This window comes from Mustela nigripes, chromosome 1 (assembly GCF_022355385.1).
Source record: "Mustela nigripes isolate SB6536 chromosome 1, MUSNIG.SB6536, whole genome shotgun sequence".
In the NCBI taxonomy this organism is placed as follows: domain Eukaryota; kingdom Metazoa; phylum Chordata; class Mammalia; order Carnivora; family Mustelidae; genus Mustela; species Mustela nigripes.
This window is the reverse complement of record NC_081557.1, coordinates 156,598,528-156,618,215: the sequence shown is the minus strand read 5'-3', so window position 1 is coordinate 156,618,215 and position 19,688 is coordinate 156,598,528. Positions and strand designations below refer to the sequence as shown.

Here is a 19,688-nt window from a genome sequence, read left to right as displayed (position 1 = left end):
CTGGCCCAATCTTGGAACACTACTAAGCATTTAAAAAGTACTTGGATAAATTGATTTTACTGAGTACTCTTGAAATTAGATTCCAATTCCATATTTTAATTCTTCTTGATGGGCAATTCTTCAATGAAAAGGGTTACTATGAGGGGTTACTATGAGATGCTTAAATGAATGCATGCTGCACTAACAGATGTAGAATTCTTTATACTTTAATACTACATTGATGGTGGGTACTAAAGATGACACAAGAGGAAGATTCTGATTCCAGATCTTATTCGCCAGTCCTTAGAATAAGGCAGGTAGAAAGGAGAAGTGATCGTGGGGTTGACAGGGATTGCTAAATATCCCAGAGTCATGGAGGGAAGAAGACAGTCCAGCCAGCCACTGAATGGACATCCAAACTCCCTCCTTTTGTGTGGGTCTTTGGAAATGACCAGTCAACTGAAATAGCCCTTCCTTCCACCCCTTTGCACAAATGGCTGGGCCAGTTACACTGAGCACTGGGCCTGGAGACTGGGATTCAAAGCACAACACTTGCTTTGATGTGGGAAGGAAAGGTGGAATGAAAAAAATGAATAAATAAATGACTGAATGAGCAGAATTATACCTGCATGATGTTTGGGTTTTATTTATTGGCCCCCTGGACCCACCAATACTCAAGTTCAGTTTATTGTCAGGCAACTGAGAAAGTAAGCTGGAATTGAGCTATCAAAATTGGTCCAAGAAAACACAGGCTGAAGAGCCATATACACTGCAGTCCTATCCTAGAAAAGTTGCAGAATCCAATCTAAACATTTCCAAATTAGCAGACTTTTTAATCACAGTAAAGATGTACCATTAAATCCGAGAGGAATATAAATTATGAGACTAAGCCCTTCAATAAAGCATCATATAGAGCAACCACATAAATCATTCTTTTATATTTACATACTCTTTGAATAAGACTACTCAGATTTAGCCTATGGCACCAGAAATATTCACGGACAATGGCTATGTGTTCTGGAGAAGTGCATACTCCTAGTTAGACTTTTTCACAATTCTTTGGCTCCACTGTTCTCCTGGTATCTCTTTTACATACATGATATAGATGCATGTGTCTTTTATTTATAACTATAAAGAATTAAGATAAATTCCATAAGCTATAAATAAAAGCAACCACATTATTTTACACTTAATTTTATTTTGGAAGATATATGAGGAAAATCTAATGGAAATCATCACTGTATTAAAGTAATATGTTTATTTTTTACAAGAGACTTTTGGGAGCAAACAATAGTCATGTTGGATATACAAAGGAGTAACTTGAAGGTGGACCAGGTGGAAACTCAGATGATGAACAGTCTTAACCATTACTGTTTTTAAATTAAAAACAGTTTTTAAAACTATATTATTTATGGTTTGTGATAAAGCATAAGTAAGAATAATTATGATAGGTGCCACTTATTCTTTCAAATAGTATCATTTGTGGCTCCATAGCATAATTCTGTCCTTAAACTTTTCTTACTATGCATTTCACCTTTAAGTGTTTTTCTGGTGAGAACAAATATTTTAAAAGATTTTAACTGTATTTTGCCATTCAATATTAACACATGGTGCTTTGTAGCATTCCTGATATATCCAATGAATGCAAGAGTTATGCATAAATTCTTATTTCTGCATACAACTTCCTATGTGAACATTTTTATAAATGCACTCCCCTTATTTTCCCCTGACCTTGTTTTCTTGGAAATCCCCACCCCTCGTGGACCAAAGTGGTGTCAGCCTCAATTAGAAGCCAACAATATAAACAACTGCTATTGCTTTCAGTAGAGAAAATCAGTGTCTTTCGCACCACACACTCGTTCATCTATGTTTTATCCAGTTTACAGATGACACAGAGACAACAATCCATAAAAGAGAAGTAAGGAGAGTAATCTGGTAACAGCTGCACTGATCCAGGTCAGCTAAATCTGCAAGAGACTGTGTGGATCGTGGTGATAGTAATGAGTTCTTTACATTGTGGTGAATGGTTGGATGAGATAGAAGGACCAAGGACAGGTGTCATATACCCTCTTAATTTATTTTTGAAGTAGGCCACCAAAAAACTAGGAGGCAATTTCAACAAGTTCAGTTTTGTCTAAAGAGTAAGTAAATAATTATCATTTCTAGAATCCTAAATTTCTAAATCTAGAAATGCATTCTACAGAGTCATGAAATGTTCTATCTATAGAGATGAAACTAATCTGAAAAATATATCGTGTTTTTTTTTCATTATTTAAAATGAGAAAACCAAGGATGAAGGAGCAAGAGTGATTTGTGTAATCAACTGGTGTTGATTAACTAGATTGGAAGATTGCTACTATTCCATGCTATCTAAAACCCATGAACTTTTAATATCAAAACATAAATCTGCTACAATTTTCTATTCTCTAGAATACTTACTGAAATCCTAGAATGCACTGTGTGTTCCCTTTCATGTCCTGTGGTTAACAGATGTTGCAAGGATGTAGCAAAGAAAGTAGGCCAAATATCTAGTGGTCTCTGTCTCTGAAACTTAAAACTTATTTCCTTTCTCAATTTGCTTTCAGTGCCACAAATTCTTTCAAGGAACAGTAGTTCTTTCTGAGAGATATTTTTGCTCCAGAATTGAACTGACAGCAGAATGGCTACACAAAGCTATATGTGAACAGATTAATTGCGGTATTTTAAAAATTCTTTGCTTTTCAAATTGTAGTCTAAAGAAGGTGTTCCGGACATATTTTTCAGACGTTGCAATTCCCCTCTACGCATTGTGTTGTCTTCCTTTCCTTATTGCCACACTTTTAAAAGTGCATTTTTAAAAGGAATGGATATTTTAGCATGTGTTCAAAGTTAACTTACAGTTATTAATATGTAATCTGAGGAAAACCACAAGAATAAATCTGTCCTCATTTTTTTCTGCACTCATTCCAGTCATTAAAACTGAGAGTTGAATAAGTAATATTCTTTTACATCATTGGGCTTTCCTCAAATTCTACTTTATTATTTTGCATATTGCTTTATGAATTATAATATTTAGACTGTTTTTAAATGTTTCAATAGAAAATTTGCCAATGTATACAGTTATGCAGATCCCAAATTCCCATAACAATTCTGATTTTAAAATATAAATAACTAGATGTTTATATTAAACTTTTTAAATTGGTATGTGCTTAGTAGCATTAAAATTCTCTATTAATATAAACACCATATTCTTTGCAAAAACATCTTTTACTAAAACACTTCTATTTATTTCATTAAAATATTATTTCTTCACTCCATCAAATTATTAAGAAGGAAAATCTATTAGCTCACTAATCATTCTACCTGTTCTCTTACTGATACAAGTAAACATAAATAAGCTTCAACAGTAGCCAATGTTATTGGTCAAAAGCATATTCCAATAAAGGTTACCTGTACATCATGCAGATGCAACATTAGATGAAAAGCATTTTCATCTTTATATTTTCAAAAATATTTATATTTATTTCCCTTACCCTTTCAATATTTGTCTTTAAAACTTTCCTGCCAAACTTTAGTACTTTAATATCTTGTCCATCTTTTCTTCTGCCAAATCTTCTTTAAGTTTTTTGATGAAACAAGTGCTTCATTTGACTAAATTTTGTATTGGTATCTTTAGTCTAAATATATTCTCACAATAAAACATAACCTAGATTAGCAGAAAATAGTTTAATGAACAATGAACGCTTTGCCAATCAAAAGGCTATTTCATTAGAATAATAACATCAAAAATAAAATTTGATTACTCTTATATCCTTCAATCAAAACTTTCATCATACAAATGATCATTCCAGTATAATAAAAAAATTGCATTTATATGATTGGTACCTATGAAAAATGTTAATTCACTCAAATATAAAGAGAGAATTGAGGCAAATGCTTTTAATGTTTGGCATATTAGGTTAGGATGCCAGTGTAAAATCTTTGATTGGCATGTAGTGCCTAAAGGTTTTCTTTCCGCCAATGCATTTGTTATGAATACATTGAAATATGTCATCACATGTTGTAACAACACTCAAGGTGGCCCTTATCTCAAAAAAGTCAAAGCTAAGCATTTAGATAGAAAGTCACAGTTTTAAGGAATGTTTAATTTACACTACAGTCATAAAATATTATAAAGTTTTTCCTGTAAATTTTTATATTCATTTTCACATATACTTCAATTAAAACAACTTTCCACACACTGCCCTTTCAGAAGTGGAATTCAGGATCAACATCTATCACAAAACAGCACTGTTGAAGTAAAGCAATGCAGTAAAGACGCAAAGAAAGATATCCAGGTGGATGGCTTTTACAAATCTAATTCTATTGCCATTTGAATTGAACCAAAATACAAATAAAATAAAAACTGGACTGCTGATTGACCTTACCTTCTTGAACGGCTTGAAAAGGGTTGCTTCCATCAACAAAAGTCACCGAAAATGTGATTTTCTCAGTCTGTAAAATCTCCTCATTCTGGTTGAGGTCACCAACTGCTGTGCGAAACACCTCATCATCCTTTTTGGCAGATTCATCAAAAATTGCTCCTAGAAAGAAGTGAGTGTTGCCATTAAACAATAACATAAATATTCTTTCATGCTCTCTGGAAATATGTCAAAGAGACTTATATATTTGAAAAATGTATACTTTCCCTTAAAGCATGCACTTTATTTATTACTGAAGCACACTGTACTGGAAGCAGTGTGATAGCTAGGTAGTCATGTAGTTACTTCTTCCAAATGGAAGTGAAGAATAGTACATCACACTATGATTTCTGGAAGAGCTTTAGTAATACAATATAATCAGTCCAAAAATCTTCTGCAGAACGAAGTAGCTAACACATTAGACATCTCCTATCATAATATCTTTAGGAGTTCATAGTCTGAGGAATAGTTTTCTGAATAATAGGAGATACAATCAGGAAACTTTCTGAGATCCATTCACACAGTGTGCAGGGATCAGACTTCTATTGTGATCTTAATTTATTTTTCATTATTCTTTTTACTTTCTTCCTTTCTTTTTATCTTGAACAAGGGTTTCAGTATATTTAATGGTAGTAAATTCAATAACATTTATAGAAAATTTAGGTACATACAAACCTCTGAGCAGAGGTAATTTAAGAAGTAATTTCTGAAGAATTAATAAAAATCCTGGTGAATATTATGGCCTTTTTCACTCACATACAATAATAATGATCATAAGAGTTATGGCTAACTTCTTTCTGAATGATTGCCTGTCAGCAAGGTGTAGCTTGAACATACCAGTGCTAGGAGTAAACTGATTTCAAATTATGACTGTGGTTTGTTAAGTATATGACCTTGAACATGGGATTCAAATTCTAAACCCCACATTTATCATTTGTAAAATCTAATAATAATCTGTAAGGGTTATTAACTGCTTTGAATAAGTTTATCCGTGTAAAATGTAAATAAATTGTGCTAACTACATAGTACATTTTCAACAAACACTGGTGTTTTCTTATTTTTAAATACTGTAATATGACATTTTACATTAATATTTTCCATATTGCAGAACCTCATTCAATCCTTATGATAATTATGTGATACACATACAACTACATACACATACAGTTATGAAAATTGAGTGTCAGTGCAAGGAATATGCCAAAGGAATAAGGGCCAGGGTCCTTGACTCCAGTGTCTTTGTTCTATATCACTATGGTATACTCCATTTCAGGATTATGCCCATAAGAAATAAATGTATTTTTATGAGGATCCTGACTCAGATCTGGGAGATTCTTTCCCATCTGGCCACACATGCTTATTTGTGTTCATTCTGATTCTGCTAGTTCTAAGCAGGAACACATTTTTAAATTATTTATTTTTAAATTATAAACACAAGGTCAGTGTATTTCTTTTTTTGCTTTTTTGAGTGAACCAAATGAATTTGCTCCTGCCAAAAAACGACATACACCCCAGGGTCAGTAACACAATAATGGAATGGCTACACATACATACCCATATACATATCCACATCCACATAATATTTTTCTTGAATATAATATTCTTTTTAATGTGTAAATATAAAAATAAAATTGTGTGTGCATTAAAATGTCTTTTTTCCGAATGTAAATACAATATGGGTATTATATACCCACATAGAGATAAACACAGACTATATATACAGTAAGAGTTATACATGTACATGTTTATATCTATACACACCCACACATATATATATGTAGAAGCAGACGTTTTACATATGCCACTTCTGTTGATTTTATGCATTTGTGACTAAAGCCCAAATTGGCCTTCTAATGAAAGACAGATCATGATATTCAACATGCATTATTAGAGTCAATACATGATAAAGCAAGGGTGAAACTATGTCTATTTCTGACAAGTGTGGCAGGTTACTTTTGCCCTCTTCACCTTAAATGGCCTTTTGATGGGGAGGCAATTATTAATTTTCACTAGAGAAGACGGAGTGTCTAACAGGCTTTTTCTGTGAATCTAGCTTTCCCTTGTCACCGCTCTTTTATATTTGCCTGAAATGTATTAACTTTGACCAGCCTCTTCAAACCCTTGTTTTCTATTTCCTATAGTATAATTTGAATAGCTTCCCACAGCTAAGAGCATGAGCAAGGACAAAGAATTTTTAAATTGATACATAAAGTACTCCCTAATTATATTATTATATATCTATTAGTCAGGAAATTAATATTTTATTAAAATATATATTATAGATGTTAACGTTTGACCTCACATATCACTTCTGAATCAGATTGAAATCTACTTTAGAAACTGTTTTTGTGAAATTAGAGAGTAAAATGTTGGATGTATCTTGCTCATTGAAGCCACATTCATGAACATGCATTTTAATTTGTGGTAATTGTTATGAGAATCTAGATTAATCGTTACATTTAAATCTAATACTATCAGATCCAGATGTACAGATTTCTTTAGCAGAAATTAGAATTATTAAAAAATTAGAATTAGAAATTAGAATTAGTTAGAATTTCTAACTTTAGTTAGGAAGTGTGATATAGTGTACTATAATTGGAGCTGAAATAACCAATTCATTTAAACCAGATAATCTAAATGTCTATTCACAAAGAAGTGATGTATGTTTCTATAAAGATGCTTCAGCTTGTCATGGAATCTAAGTGGGTCTTTTAAAAGAAGAGTTTTTAATCAACCTTGTTTTTAAAGCGGATGATATTACTGACTTCTGCTGAGTATTGGTAACATATTTTTTAATGGAAGCATTTTAATGTTAAGTAACAGAATACTTAAGACTGCCTTAAACATTAAACCTGACTTAATAAGTAGCAGAAACTTACAGAAATGATAGCAAATTAGTCAATTCCATGCTGAATTAAGATATACTGAAAGGAAATAAACAAAAGAAGTAGCTCATCTTTCTGCAAACAGCAAGAAGTAAACAGAAGAAACATTTCATCTTACTGCACACAGCATAACCAAAGAACAGGAAATCCTACCAATATTTCAAATCCAGTTATCTATTTACTTTTTTTCTTCAGCTATAAAATCTCATATTAGATTTGGCTTTTAACCAAGAAAGTAAAGGCAGCATTTTGTATTAAGCAAAAACTATTCTGAAAACAGCCCAGTGAGTTCCACATGCAGAACCTCACAAAAAAGGCTCTTTCCTATTTCATGCACTTCCAATAGTATAGCAATGTCATCTTTTTATCCTTTCTATCAATACACATATATTACCAGTTCAATCCAATATCAAACATCTCAGATTTTTTTTGAAATTTATAAAGTGTAACATTCATAACTATATAGTTAACATGATGACAGCAACTAGTTCTTTCCCAGCTATTTTATTAGCATTTTTTACTATCAGTTTTATTTTACAAACTTGAGATGAAAAGCAGAATCAATTTATTGTCCAGATGAAATAATTCTCCTACCACTTACACACACAAATACACACACACACACACACACACACACACACACACACACACAAAGTTTGATTAATAGATTATATGTCCTATCTAAACACTGGTCAAACTGAAAGGAAGAATAACCAAGAGATAAAACAGACAAGGAACACCTCCTACATGCTCCCATTGTACCAATTTGCAATCAGTCATTTACATTATTAGGGACTGATGATCTGTTCCTCCCATGAGAGAGAAAAGGCTTTACAAAGAGAGTGACATATACAGGCAAAAAAATATAGGTTTTATTTTATTTTGAGTTAATTTATCTATTTTGAGAAAGAGACGGACAGAGAGAGCTTGTGAGGAGTTAGTGGAAGGGGGGGGAGAGAGAATCCCAAACAGACTCCCTGCTAAGCATGGAGCCCAATGTGGGGCTTAATCCCACAACCCTGAGATCATCATTCGACTTGAGCCAAATCAAGAGTAGGACACTTAACCAGCTGAACCATCAGGCACCCCACGTATATGTTTTTAAATACAAACTACAACATGTTTACTTATCTTCATAGATCTTACATCTTAGATAGTAAAGAATTATAGTTTATAGTAATGAAAACTATCCTGATGTCTTTTTTTTTCTCCTTGTTGTGTAGGGTTATCTGTACAAGTCAGTATTTTATACCATAAAATCTTTTTACATAAATTCATATTTATAAATATGCTTGTTAAATAAAGCACTAATAGAAGTCACTACGCTGACCAACTCCATAATTCTCAAAGAGAGTAGAAGCTTTAAGAAACATTAAGCTTAAAAGCATTTTTACCTTTGTGTCTTTATTTATGGTGTTGTCTCCATGATGGATGTATGTATGTTCATCTCATTACCAAAATATAATTTCCTGGATCACAGAAATTATTTTTATACTTTTGTGTGTATAGAAGGGAGCCTGGATATACTAGAATTAGTCAAGAAATAGTAATTGATTAATTTTCCTTATGTTTAGTTAGGCATAATATTATAAAATAACTAGATTCAAAAACAGGAGTAAAAATGTGAGTTATAACTAACTATAAATTAAAACAATGGTAGACTTGCTAATGTACTTGCAAGTGAATTTATTATCATAGTCATTATGACTCCAGAATACCCAAATTATTCAACACATTATTAATCATATACTTGTATTTTTAGTTTGAATATTTAAATTCTTTTTTTTTCTTATACATATAAGAGGCAAGTGGAGGAAACCTTGTTTAGCTGGTAAGATAATGGGGGAAAGAAAATGTCTTCGTCTAGCTCCGAGTTTTCTATAAAAACATTGAGAAATGTTTTGATATATGTCTTAATTTTTTTCCAGTCAGTAGAATTATTGGAAGATCTCTGCATCAAATTTTATATAACTAGTATACCAAAAACTATTAAAATAAATAATGCTAAATATCTAATCTAAATACCTAAATATTATTACCTAAATATATGGTAACAAGTATCAACACATCTACACTACCCTTGCATCATCAATGTTTAAAACCCTATCATCTAAAAAGACATGTATGAAACAACTGCCCAAAATATGTGGCTGGATATCAGAGTCGCAAATAAAATCAGAAATAGCTCATCTTGTTCCAGTCACAAAGTTCAAAATCTTTGTTTATTTAATTTTGCCTAATATACATAAATTCGTTATGGTATGTAGTTTTTAAAAAGAATTAACTTTTCAAAGGTGATCTATGAAATGAATCTGTCTTTGAAGCAACATAATAGAGTCTCTTGGCTTCTCTCTCTGTGCATTTTTTCCTCCTCTCTATTTTTTCTTCCCATATATTCATGCATCCACCCATCCACCCCTCAAAATAACCTTCCCTCAACACAGAGATAATCATCAAACCAAGTCTGGTTGTTTCTTAACAAATAATTTGCTCTCAAGACAGTAGAAAGCTATTACATGTTGAATCAGACCATAGCAAAATTAAGATGCCTTGATAAGATGACAATGGAAGTGGGCAACTGGGGATTTCATAGACTCACAGCTGAAACAAATTTTAAAGATGGTATACATAAACTCCACTTCTTCAGAAAATGTAGTGAAAAGAGTTTAAATGATTTGAACAAAATTATACAGCTAGAAGTTAGAAAGACTAGAGTAGGAATTTAAGTTTTCTGGTTTCAAATTTGGAGCTCTTTCTTCCATATTATGTTTTTTTTATTATTATTTAAAGCATTAACTTTATGAAAAAACATGCATATATATAATGTCAGGTATATGTATGAATACATATATACACACACATATATAACATATATCATAAGCTATAGCATTCATATATATGTATGTGTGTATACACATACACACATACAATAACTAGTACTACCTCTGGTGATTAACATATCAAATCCATTTAATATAAACTATGAAATATTGAAAATTGAAGAATCATAACAAAACTTGATCATAAGACTATTTTTGCATAAAATGCCTCCATTTTCCCTGGAGGCATTAACAATTTGATTTAGAAGGTTAAATTAAAAAAGCAAAAATCTCTGCTTAGGGAAAATTCACTGGTCACAGTAGGCTTCATAGTTATTCAGAGCTATTTAGAACTGTTAAATCATCGTATATCTTCACTGTTTTGGATACTCTATTCACAAATAAGTGGGTTTTTTTCCTTAATTCTAATAATGCACTCTGCATACACATTAGTTGTATGTTATACAGATATCCAAATCAAGAGATCTTCAACTTTTATTTTTTGCATCTATTAATGGTATTCCCACTATGTCAGTGGAAATTGTATACACATTTCAAAAGAAGCACAAATAGTGGAAGACAATATAAATACCTCAAAAATCAGATTTCCCCTTTATTTCACCTCTACTTAAATTGCTCTCACTTCACAGAAGAAGCTAAACATGTTCTATACTAGTAGCCAGCAAGAAAAATTAGTAGAATTGTGACCAAATAAAATAAGAATTTTCTATACCATGTGGCATCTCCACTTGAACATTATAAATTACCATTTCAGTGGGATATTATTACATTGAAGGCAGTGTGTGCGTTTATGTGTATGCATGTGTGTGCATATAAAACTATCTGTCCAGGTAATATTAATTATTTTGAGATATCTCCCACATATTAATTTTGTACTACAAATGTTTTCCACAGTCCCTAGAAATATTCCCACTAGGTTCTATGTTAATACCTTGACAAGCATGAAGTGTGGTTTTTAGAACTTTTTCTCATTTCATCAAGAGGTATATTTTCCTCAGTTCACCTTATCACCTTAAGTAAATCAAAACAATAATTCTAATTGGAAAGGAAGTGCTGGGATACACCAAATTCATGACAATTAGCAAATATTATTTGGAATCAGAGACAATTTTACTCTGCTCTGTTTCTGTTAAGTTTATAATAATTGAAATAATAACAGTGAAAGCAATTAACGTGTTAGTAATAAGCACTGTACTAAGTGGTTAACTGGCATTATATCCTTGAGTTTTGATGAAAAACCTCTGATGGAAAATAAGGCTCAGATTAAGTAAACTTCCCGAGACTAAAGCTGGTCATGACTGGCAGAATTCACAGCCTTCAGTTTCAAAACCTTCCTTAGAAAATTGTGAGTTTAATATAGGGCAATATATTCATGATTATAAATTTTTATATTAACAAGTGATAGGAACAATTTTATATTTATAAGTATCACAATACAATCTTTTGTATGTTAAAAGTCTCAAATAGGTTTTAATTTTTTGTTGGAGAAATTTTTATTAACTAGCACTAGCTTATAAATATTTTTAGATGCAGTATTTACCACATGATTTAAACTATACTATTTATTTATTTTTTTAAATTTTTTATTTTTTATAAACATATTTTTATCCCCAAGGGTACAGGTCTGTGAATCACCAGGTTTACACACTTCACAGCACTCACCAAAGCACACACCCTCCCCAATGTCCATAATCCTACCCCCTTCTCCCAACACCCCTCCCCCCAGCAACCCTCAGTTTGTTTTGTGAGATTAAGAGTCACTTATGGTTTGTCTCCCTCCCAATTCCATCTTGTTTCATTGATTCTTCTCCTACCCACTTAAGCCCCCATGTTGCATCACCACTTCCTCATATCAGGGAGATCATATGATAGTTGTCTTTCTCTGCTTGACTTACTTCGCTAAGCATGATACACTCTAGTTCCATCCATGTTGTTGCAAATGGCAAGATTTCATTTCTTTTGATGGCTGCATAGTATTCCATTGTGTATATATACCACATCTTCTTGATCCATTCATCTGTTGATGGACTATACTATTTAAAGAGTAGTTTAGCTCAAGTATTCAATTTTAACTCAAACTTTATGTTTAATTTTCCTTTTTCAATAATCTCATATATACAAGGAATTAAATCAGGGTAAATTTTTAAACATTACACAAATGGCAATTTTTACAGTTACTTTGGAGGAATATTAAAAGGGTTCTGGTAACATGCATTTTGGTATGTTCTTAAATGCAGGGTTCAGAACAAATCTCTAGCCTTTCATTGTTTTAAGGAGTTAGACTTTTTTTCCCACTTAGTGACTAATGATCCTGATAGGATGACAAGGCCAGAGTGATTTACATATTAAAGGACTTTAATAATTTACTTGGGTATGTAATATTCAAATTGTGACCAGGTATGGAAACTAACTGGTTCATTATCAACCAGTGTATAATGATTACTTAGTACTTTGTTCTCAGAGTTCAAAGTACATTATGATATTAACTTCCACCTTACCCACCATAATTATCTAGTTTATAGGTGAGCATCATTCTTGTTCTAAAGATAGACAATCAAGTCCAAAGAGGACAGTGCCAAAATCACAGAGGGAATTAGGGATATGAAGTAGAAAGACATAACTGTAAAGAGATGAAATTCCATACAGACCACTAAAATGATAATACATAAATACTTGAAGGCATATTGTAAATTTTAAAATATTTTTATATTGTAGATACCTTTAAATTTTCATTTTTTTCCTCAAAATATTATGATAAAGTGATAAAATAAGAGCAACTGACAGTCCAAATAGCCAAATTTCCAATAACTGTCTTCTGAGATTTCAGACAAGGGCATCTGCATTAGAGTTTATGTTGTAACATTTCATCACACTGTGAGCTAAGTCAAATTGATGAAGGGATTCTTCACTCTAATACAGGTCTTTTTACACAGCCCAAATCTCCAGTAACATTTGAATTCATGTTTTCTTTGGAATTTTTGTAAAGTTATATAGAAACCAAAAGCACATTTAACTAATGATAGTTTCCACTGAATATGTGACCCTGCTGCATGTTTTTCAGAAGTCTGTGGAACAAAAGGAAATGTGGGCTGCTTAAGGAACAGATAATCTGACTCGTCCATGAAGAGGATAATAGGAAGCTAATCTTTAACATAATTATTTTATGTTGGAACATAGATACTCTCTGAATAGGTTGTGCATTTTTTATATAAGTTTGGTGTTTGGGGAATATATACTCCAAATTAGTTTGTCTAACAAGAATTATTTGTAATTTTCAAAAGATTACTAAATATTGAGATATCAGTAATCTGTATTTTTTTCTTTATAAAAACATCACTATTGGGGCTCCTGGGTGGCTCAGTCAGTTGAGTGTCTGACTCTTGGTTTTGGCTCAGGTCATGATTTCATGAGTCCTGGGACTGAGCCCCACCTTGGACTTCACACTCATCAGGAAGACTGCTTGAAGATTCTCTCCCTCTGCTCCTCCCCCAACTTTCATGTATTACAGTCTTTCTCTCTCCCTAAAATAAATAAATAAATCTTTTTTTTTTTTTTAAATAAAAGCACTATTTACAGAGGATTCTGGGAAGATGGTGGAATAGGAAGCATCAAGAATTTGTTTCCCTATCTAGATAACAATTGCACTGATAGATTCTATCTAGGAGCACCTTGCACACAGTTTGTGTGAGCCAGCATGGGCAATAAATAAATAAATAAATAAATAAAAATAAAATACAATTATATCCTCTAAATATAGAGAATCTATGCCCTGCCACAGATAGCTGATTGCTGCTTCTGATCTTAGAGGTATACAAAGAGAAAGGAAACCACTATTGTTGCACTCCCCTCCACTGCTGCAATCTCATCCCTCTCTGGCTGAAGTGACTTCCAAAAGATTTAAAAAGTCACTGTTCACATATTTCCCCTTCATTTTTCTCCTCTCTTTGGGAGCCAGGCATTACCAATCAGATCATTCAAAAGCAGCTATATATACAGGGATATTAAAAAGTCAATGCACATGCCTAGAAAAAGGTGAAGGTTGAGACAAGAACTGAAAAGACTTTAAATTTGCATTTCAAGCTGATTCTTGACACAGAGATGATCTATAATAATTAAAAAAGGAAACAATAAATAAAACAAAAACAAAAACAGCAAACTCTGAGGAAAGAAGAGACTGTGACTTCCAGAGTTACCCTATTTTTTATTGAAATATATAGTTTTCAACAACAACAACAACAACAAAAAATCAGATGGTATATAAAGAAATGAGGAAATATGGTCTATTTGAAGGAAAAAATTAAATTAACAAATCATCCCAGAAAAAGACCTAGTGGTAGAACTATTAGAGAAAGATTTTTTTAGCTTTTTCTTTTTAATTTATTTAACAGAGAGATAGATCAGTAGGCAGAGGGACAAGCAGAGAGAGAGAGAGAGGGAGAAAGAGGCTCCCCACTGAGCAGAGAGCCTGATGCAGAGCTTGATCCCAGGACTCGGAGATGATGACCTGAGCCCAAGGCAGAGGCTTAACCCACTGAGCCACCCAGGCACCCCTAGATAAAGATTTTTAAATAGCTGTCTTAAAGATGATCACTGAACTAGGGGAAAATTTGGAGAAAGTCAAAACAATGGATGGGCAAATATCAATAAAGATACAGAAAACCCAAAGAGAAATGAGAAACAAATTCTGGAGCTGAAAAGTACAATAATGGAAATGAAAAATTCCCTAGAAGGACTCAAAGAGCAGGCAGAAGAAAAAATCCATAACCTTGAAGATATGACAATAGAAATTACCAAGTCTGGGAAAAAGGGGGAAAAAAAATGAAGAAAAGTGAACAGAATCTAAGGGACCTGTGGGACATCATCAAGAAGACCAACGTGGGATTGTGGGATCCCATCATGTGATCCTGTGGAAGAAATGAGAGGATAATTGAAGCTATATTAGCTTAAAACTTCCAAAATTTGATAAACGACAATAGATGTAAACATCCAAGAAACTCTGTGAACTCCAACAAAGAAGAACTCAAAGAGACTCATATCAAGACACACTAATCAAAATTTCAAAGCCAAACACACAAGGAAAAATCTTAAAAGCAGCAAGAAAGAATGCATTCATACACAAAGGATCCTCAATACTATTATCAACAGATTTTTCATTAGAAACTTTGGAGGCCAGAAGGATCAGTCAAATTTAAGGGAGAAATTAAGATATATCCAGATAAAAGTTGAGAGTATTCATTATCATTAGACCTGCACTGCAAGGAAAGCTAAAGGGAGCCCTGAAGGTTGAAATGAAAGGAAATGTCAAAGCAGTTCAAAGTTACATGGAGAAATCGAGATCATATAAGGTAAATATATGGGCAATTATTAAAGTCAGCATTATTGTAATGACAATTTGTAACTCCACTTTTTTATTTCTACATTTAAGATACTAATATATATATTTTTTATAAAAAGATAACTATCACGATTCATGGACCTGTACCCCTGGGACTAATAATACATTATATGTATCTAAGAATTTAAAAAAATAATTTAAAAAGATAATTATCAGTCTAGAAGCTAGTATTATTTTAAGTTTGGCTTTCTACATAACTTCGGAGACTAACAGTTTTGTTTTTTTGTTTTTTTGTTTTTTTAACTATTAGTTTATGTTCTGGGGCACACAATGAATATAGAGGTAATTTTGTGACATTGACAACTCAAAGGGCTGGGGATGAAGGTATAAAGGAGCAGTTTTTGTATGTTATTAAATTATAGCTGCTATAAATTCCAAGTAGAGTGTTAAAACTTTAGTATGTTAAGAATAATCCCCATGGTGACCACAAAAAAAAAAAAAGAGCTATGGAATATACACAGAAGAAAATGAGAAAGGAATTTAAATGTTAAAATATAAAACTTTAAATGTTACCAAAAAAAACAACTAAGTAACAAAGAAGAGAGTAATGCAGGAAATGAGAGACAATAAGCTTACTAAGACTCAAGGAAAACAAACAGCAAAATGACAGAGGTCCATTCCTAGAAATTATTACCCATATAAATGTTATAAAATCTCCAATCAAAAGATAGAATTGGACAGAATGGCTAATAATAAATGATCCAGCTATATACTGTCTACAAAAGACTCACAAGATACTTTTAAATCATATATCTGATAATAAATTAATATCCAGATACAGGGAGAACTCCTAAAACTAAAAAACAAAACAAAAATCAATCTAGTTCAAAAAAAGATAGGGGCTCCTGGGTGGCTCAGTGGGTTAAAGCCTGCACCTCAGGTCATGATCCCAGGGTCCTGGCACAGAGCCCCTCATGGGGGAAAAAAAAAAAAAATCTATGCTCAGCAGGGGGCCTCCCTCCCCCACCCCTCTCATCTCTGCCTGCTTCTCTGCCTACTTGTGATCTCTGCCTGTCAAATAAATAAATAAAATCTTTATTCAGAACAAAACAAAACAAAACAAAAACAAAAACAAAAACAAAAAATTTGATCATTTTTTCCAAAGAAGATATGTTAAGTGCCCAAAAAGCTCATGAGAAATCTGTTGATTAAAGATGTTCAACATCATTAATCATTAGGAAAATGCATATCAAAACTATACCTCAGACTAATTAGAATTGTTACTATCAAAAATAACCAGAAATAACGAGGGTTTGCAAGGATATAGAGAAACTGGAACCATTCTGTACCATTTGTGATAATGAAAAATGGTACAGGTGATATTTAAAAAATAGAATCACCATAGGATCCAACATTTCCACTTATGCCTACATATCTCAGAAAATTGCAAGCAGGGTCTTGAATAAATACTTGTACATTCATGTTCATAGTATCATTATTCTCAATAGCTAAAACATGGAAGCAACCTGAGTGTTTATTGATGGATGAATGGACAAGCAAAATGTATATATATACAATGAAATAGTATTCAGTCATGAGAATGAAGGAAATTCTGACGTATGGTACAATATGGATGAACTCTGAGGACGTTATGCTAAGTGAAATAAGCCAGTTACTATAAAACAAGTACTATATAAATTATAATAAAACAAATACTCTATAAATCCATTTAAATACTGAGAGTATTCAAAATCATAGATAAAGAAAGGAGAATGGCAGAATTCTATGGACGGGGAGAAAGGAATGGAGAGTTTTTGTTTAATAGGCATAAAGTTTCACTTTTACTAGGAGAAAGAAGTTCATCATATAGTGGCGATGGTAGCACAACATTATGAATGTATTGAATTCAACTAAACTATACTTAATAATGGTTAACATAATAAATTTTAAGTTACATGTATTTTACAACTAAAAAATTGGGGGGGGAATGGAATTGTTTAACTCCTTAAATTATTTTCCACATTTTCATACTGAATCTGTGAAGTAATCCAGAGCTTTATATCTTGTTTCAGTCCCATTCTCCATATCATACATTTGTTTGAAGCAATGTCCTATTATTGCAAATTTAACTGCCGTGACAAGAAAAGAAAGAACTGGTTTCTGAAAGGAGACTTTTTTAACACTGCATAGCAATTCAAACTGTTCCCAAACTGAAATGATGAATTTAAAAAAAAAAAAAAATGTAAGAAGGTATCTTCTTGAAAAGCACATTCACTGGGAAGACTTGCAGATATTTTTAGATGGAACAGATATAACTTTTTTTTCTTTTGTAACAATTCACTAGATCCTTTTAATACTACCTTCAATTACCATAAAAAACACTGGTATAAGTAAAACCGTATGTCAAAGAAATACCTGTATATATAAAAAAAAAAAGTGTGAATTCTATGCGCTTGTAAAGTGAAACTCATTTTACACACAAATAATTTAGTTTAGGTTGTCTACTGTATAGTAAAAATATATTTTTATGTATAAGTCAAAAATTCACTCTGCTTCTAGATAAAAACAAGTAATTAACCAATCTGAATTGAGTTAGATAAGTAACTTGAAATTAAGCATTTTAGAAGTGTAAAGTATTATCTTCATTTCTAAAGAAAAAAAGGCATTATGTGGTATATTTCAGGTAGGAAAAAGATAGCTTTCTGACATAAATCTAAAACTTCATAGTTTTATTAACTCTGAATTCACTTGTAGCTTCATCTTCTTTATGATATGAGCATTTTAAACCAAAAGTTTTAGGAAAATGTACGAACTTTTTTTTTTTTCTCAACATGTCCTATTTTGTGCTGTTATATATACTGAATAAGGAAATGTGTTAGGGGGTGCCTGGGCAGCACAGTGGGTTAAAGCTTCTGCCTTTGGCTCAGAGGGTCATAATCCCAGGATCCTGGGATTGGACCCTGCATTGGGCTCTCTGTTCAGCCAGTACCTGCCTCCCTTCCCCTCTCTCTGCCTGCCTCTCTGCCTACTTATGATCTCTCTCTGTCAAATAAATAAAATCTTTTAAAAAAAGAAAAAAGGAAATGTGTTAGGAAGCAACATATAGGTATTGCTAGGGAGCTGCCATACAAAGTATTCCATGAACAGTGAGAAAATAGTGGTTCTATTATAATTGTAGGCTAGCCAATAGTAAGTGAGACATGAGTGTCCTTATGAGGATGATGATATTTTGGGCTATTTATTAGTTGTAAGTGGTTATAAAATGGACCCAGTTTCTCTTATCTATAAAGATCTGTCTCATAATCATAGTTTTTCCCATCTACAAGCCAAATATTTAAAAGAAATCAATTTTCAAGTAAATTCTTGCATAAATTAATCTTACAGGGGGAGGGACAAGATGGTGGAAAAGTAGGAGACCCTGTTTAACCGGTCCCATAAAGTGAGCTAATTATCTACCAGAATACTCTGAACACCCATGAAATCAGCATAAGATGTAGGATTATCCAATTCTGGATCTCTACAGAGGAAGAAGACACCAGTGGAGAAGTAAAGCAGAGTGGGAACACTCAGACTGATATCAAAGGATGAACAGAAGTTGGAAGGAGCCACCAGAAGCAACCCATTAGAAAGTAATACCCCCATACAAAAGTGCCCTGTGATTGGGGACCAACATTAACTTGGAGTCTGGTTAAAAGCACTCAAAAAGAGCAAAAGATTTTCAGGGACTTGGGTGGTCATGGGCATAGGCCTAAGCCCACGGATGCAGGACAGCCACCGCCAGTGACCACCTGTAGCAGAGAGAGTGCGGTGAAGCCCCTGGGGTTGCAAGGCTTCTACCACCACTCTTGGCTGTGCGCACTCCCACTCCCACATGAGGGAGTCTGGTGATAGTGTCAGCCTGCACTCCCTAGAACTTTTGTGCTCTGCACACACTAAAACAACCAGGGTCTGACCCACTCCCTGCCTGCATCTGAGAAAGCTCCATGCAGGCTCTAGCCAGCGATCTCCAGGACCAGTCAAGCATCTGGGCTCTCCCAGCCGGGGCCTGAACATCTCAGCGCCATCTCTGGTCACGATCCTGCAGTGGCAACCTGCTCAACTGTGAGCTCTGGACCCCAGACAGTAGCCCTGGCAAAGGCAGCCAGCGGAAGCCAGCTCCCCGGACCAATATCACTTGAGGTTTTAGAGGCACAGGGTGTAGAGACAAGTG

General features: G+C 33.2%; 1 protein-coding gene across 1 annotated transcript in view; it reads right to left on the bottom strand.

The window, feature by feature from the left end:
* Positions 1 to 3,647: 3,647 nt before the first annotated feature.
* Positions 3,648 to 19,688, bottom strand: part of LOC132026208 (glutamate receptor ionotropic, delta-2-like) — a 309,468-nt gene continuing 293,427 nt past the window's right edge. The window contains exons 2-3 of the mRNA XM_059414149.1: positions 4,386 to 4,541; positions 3,648 to 3,664 (exon numbers count right to left, since the gene is read on the bottom strand). Coding sequence (XP_059270132.1) covers positions 3,648 to 3,664; positions 4,386 to 4,541 — 173 coding nt within the window. The remainder of the gene's footprint in view (positions 3,665 to 4,385; positions 4,542 to 19,688) is intronic.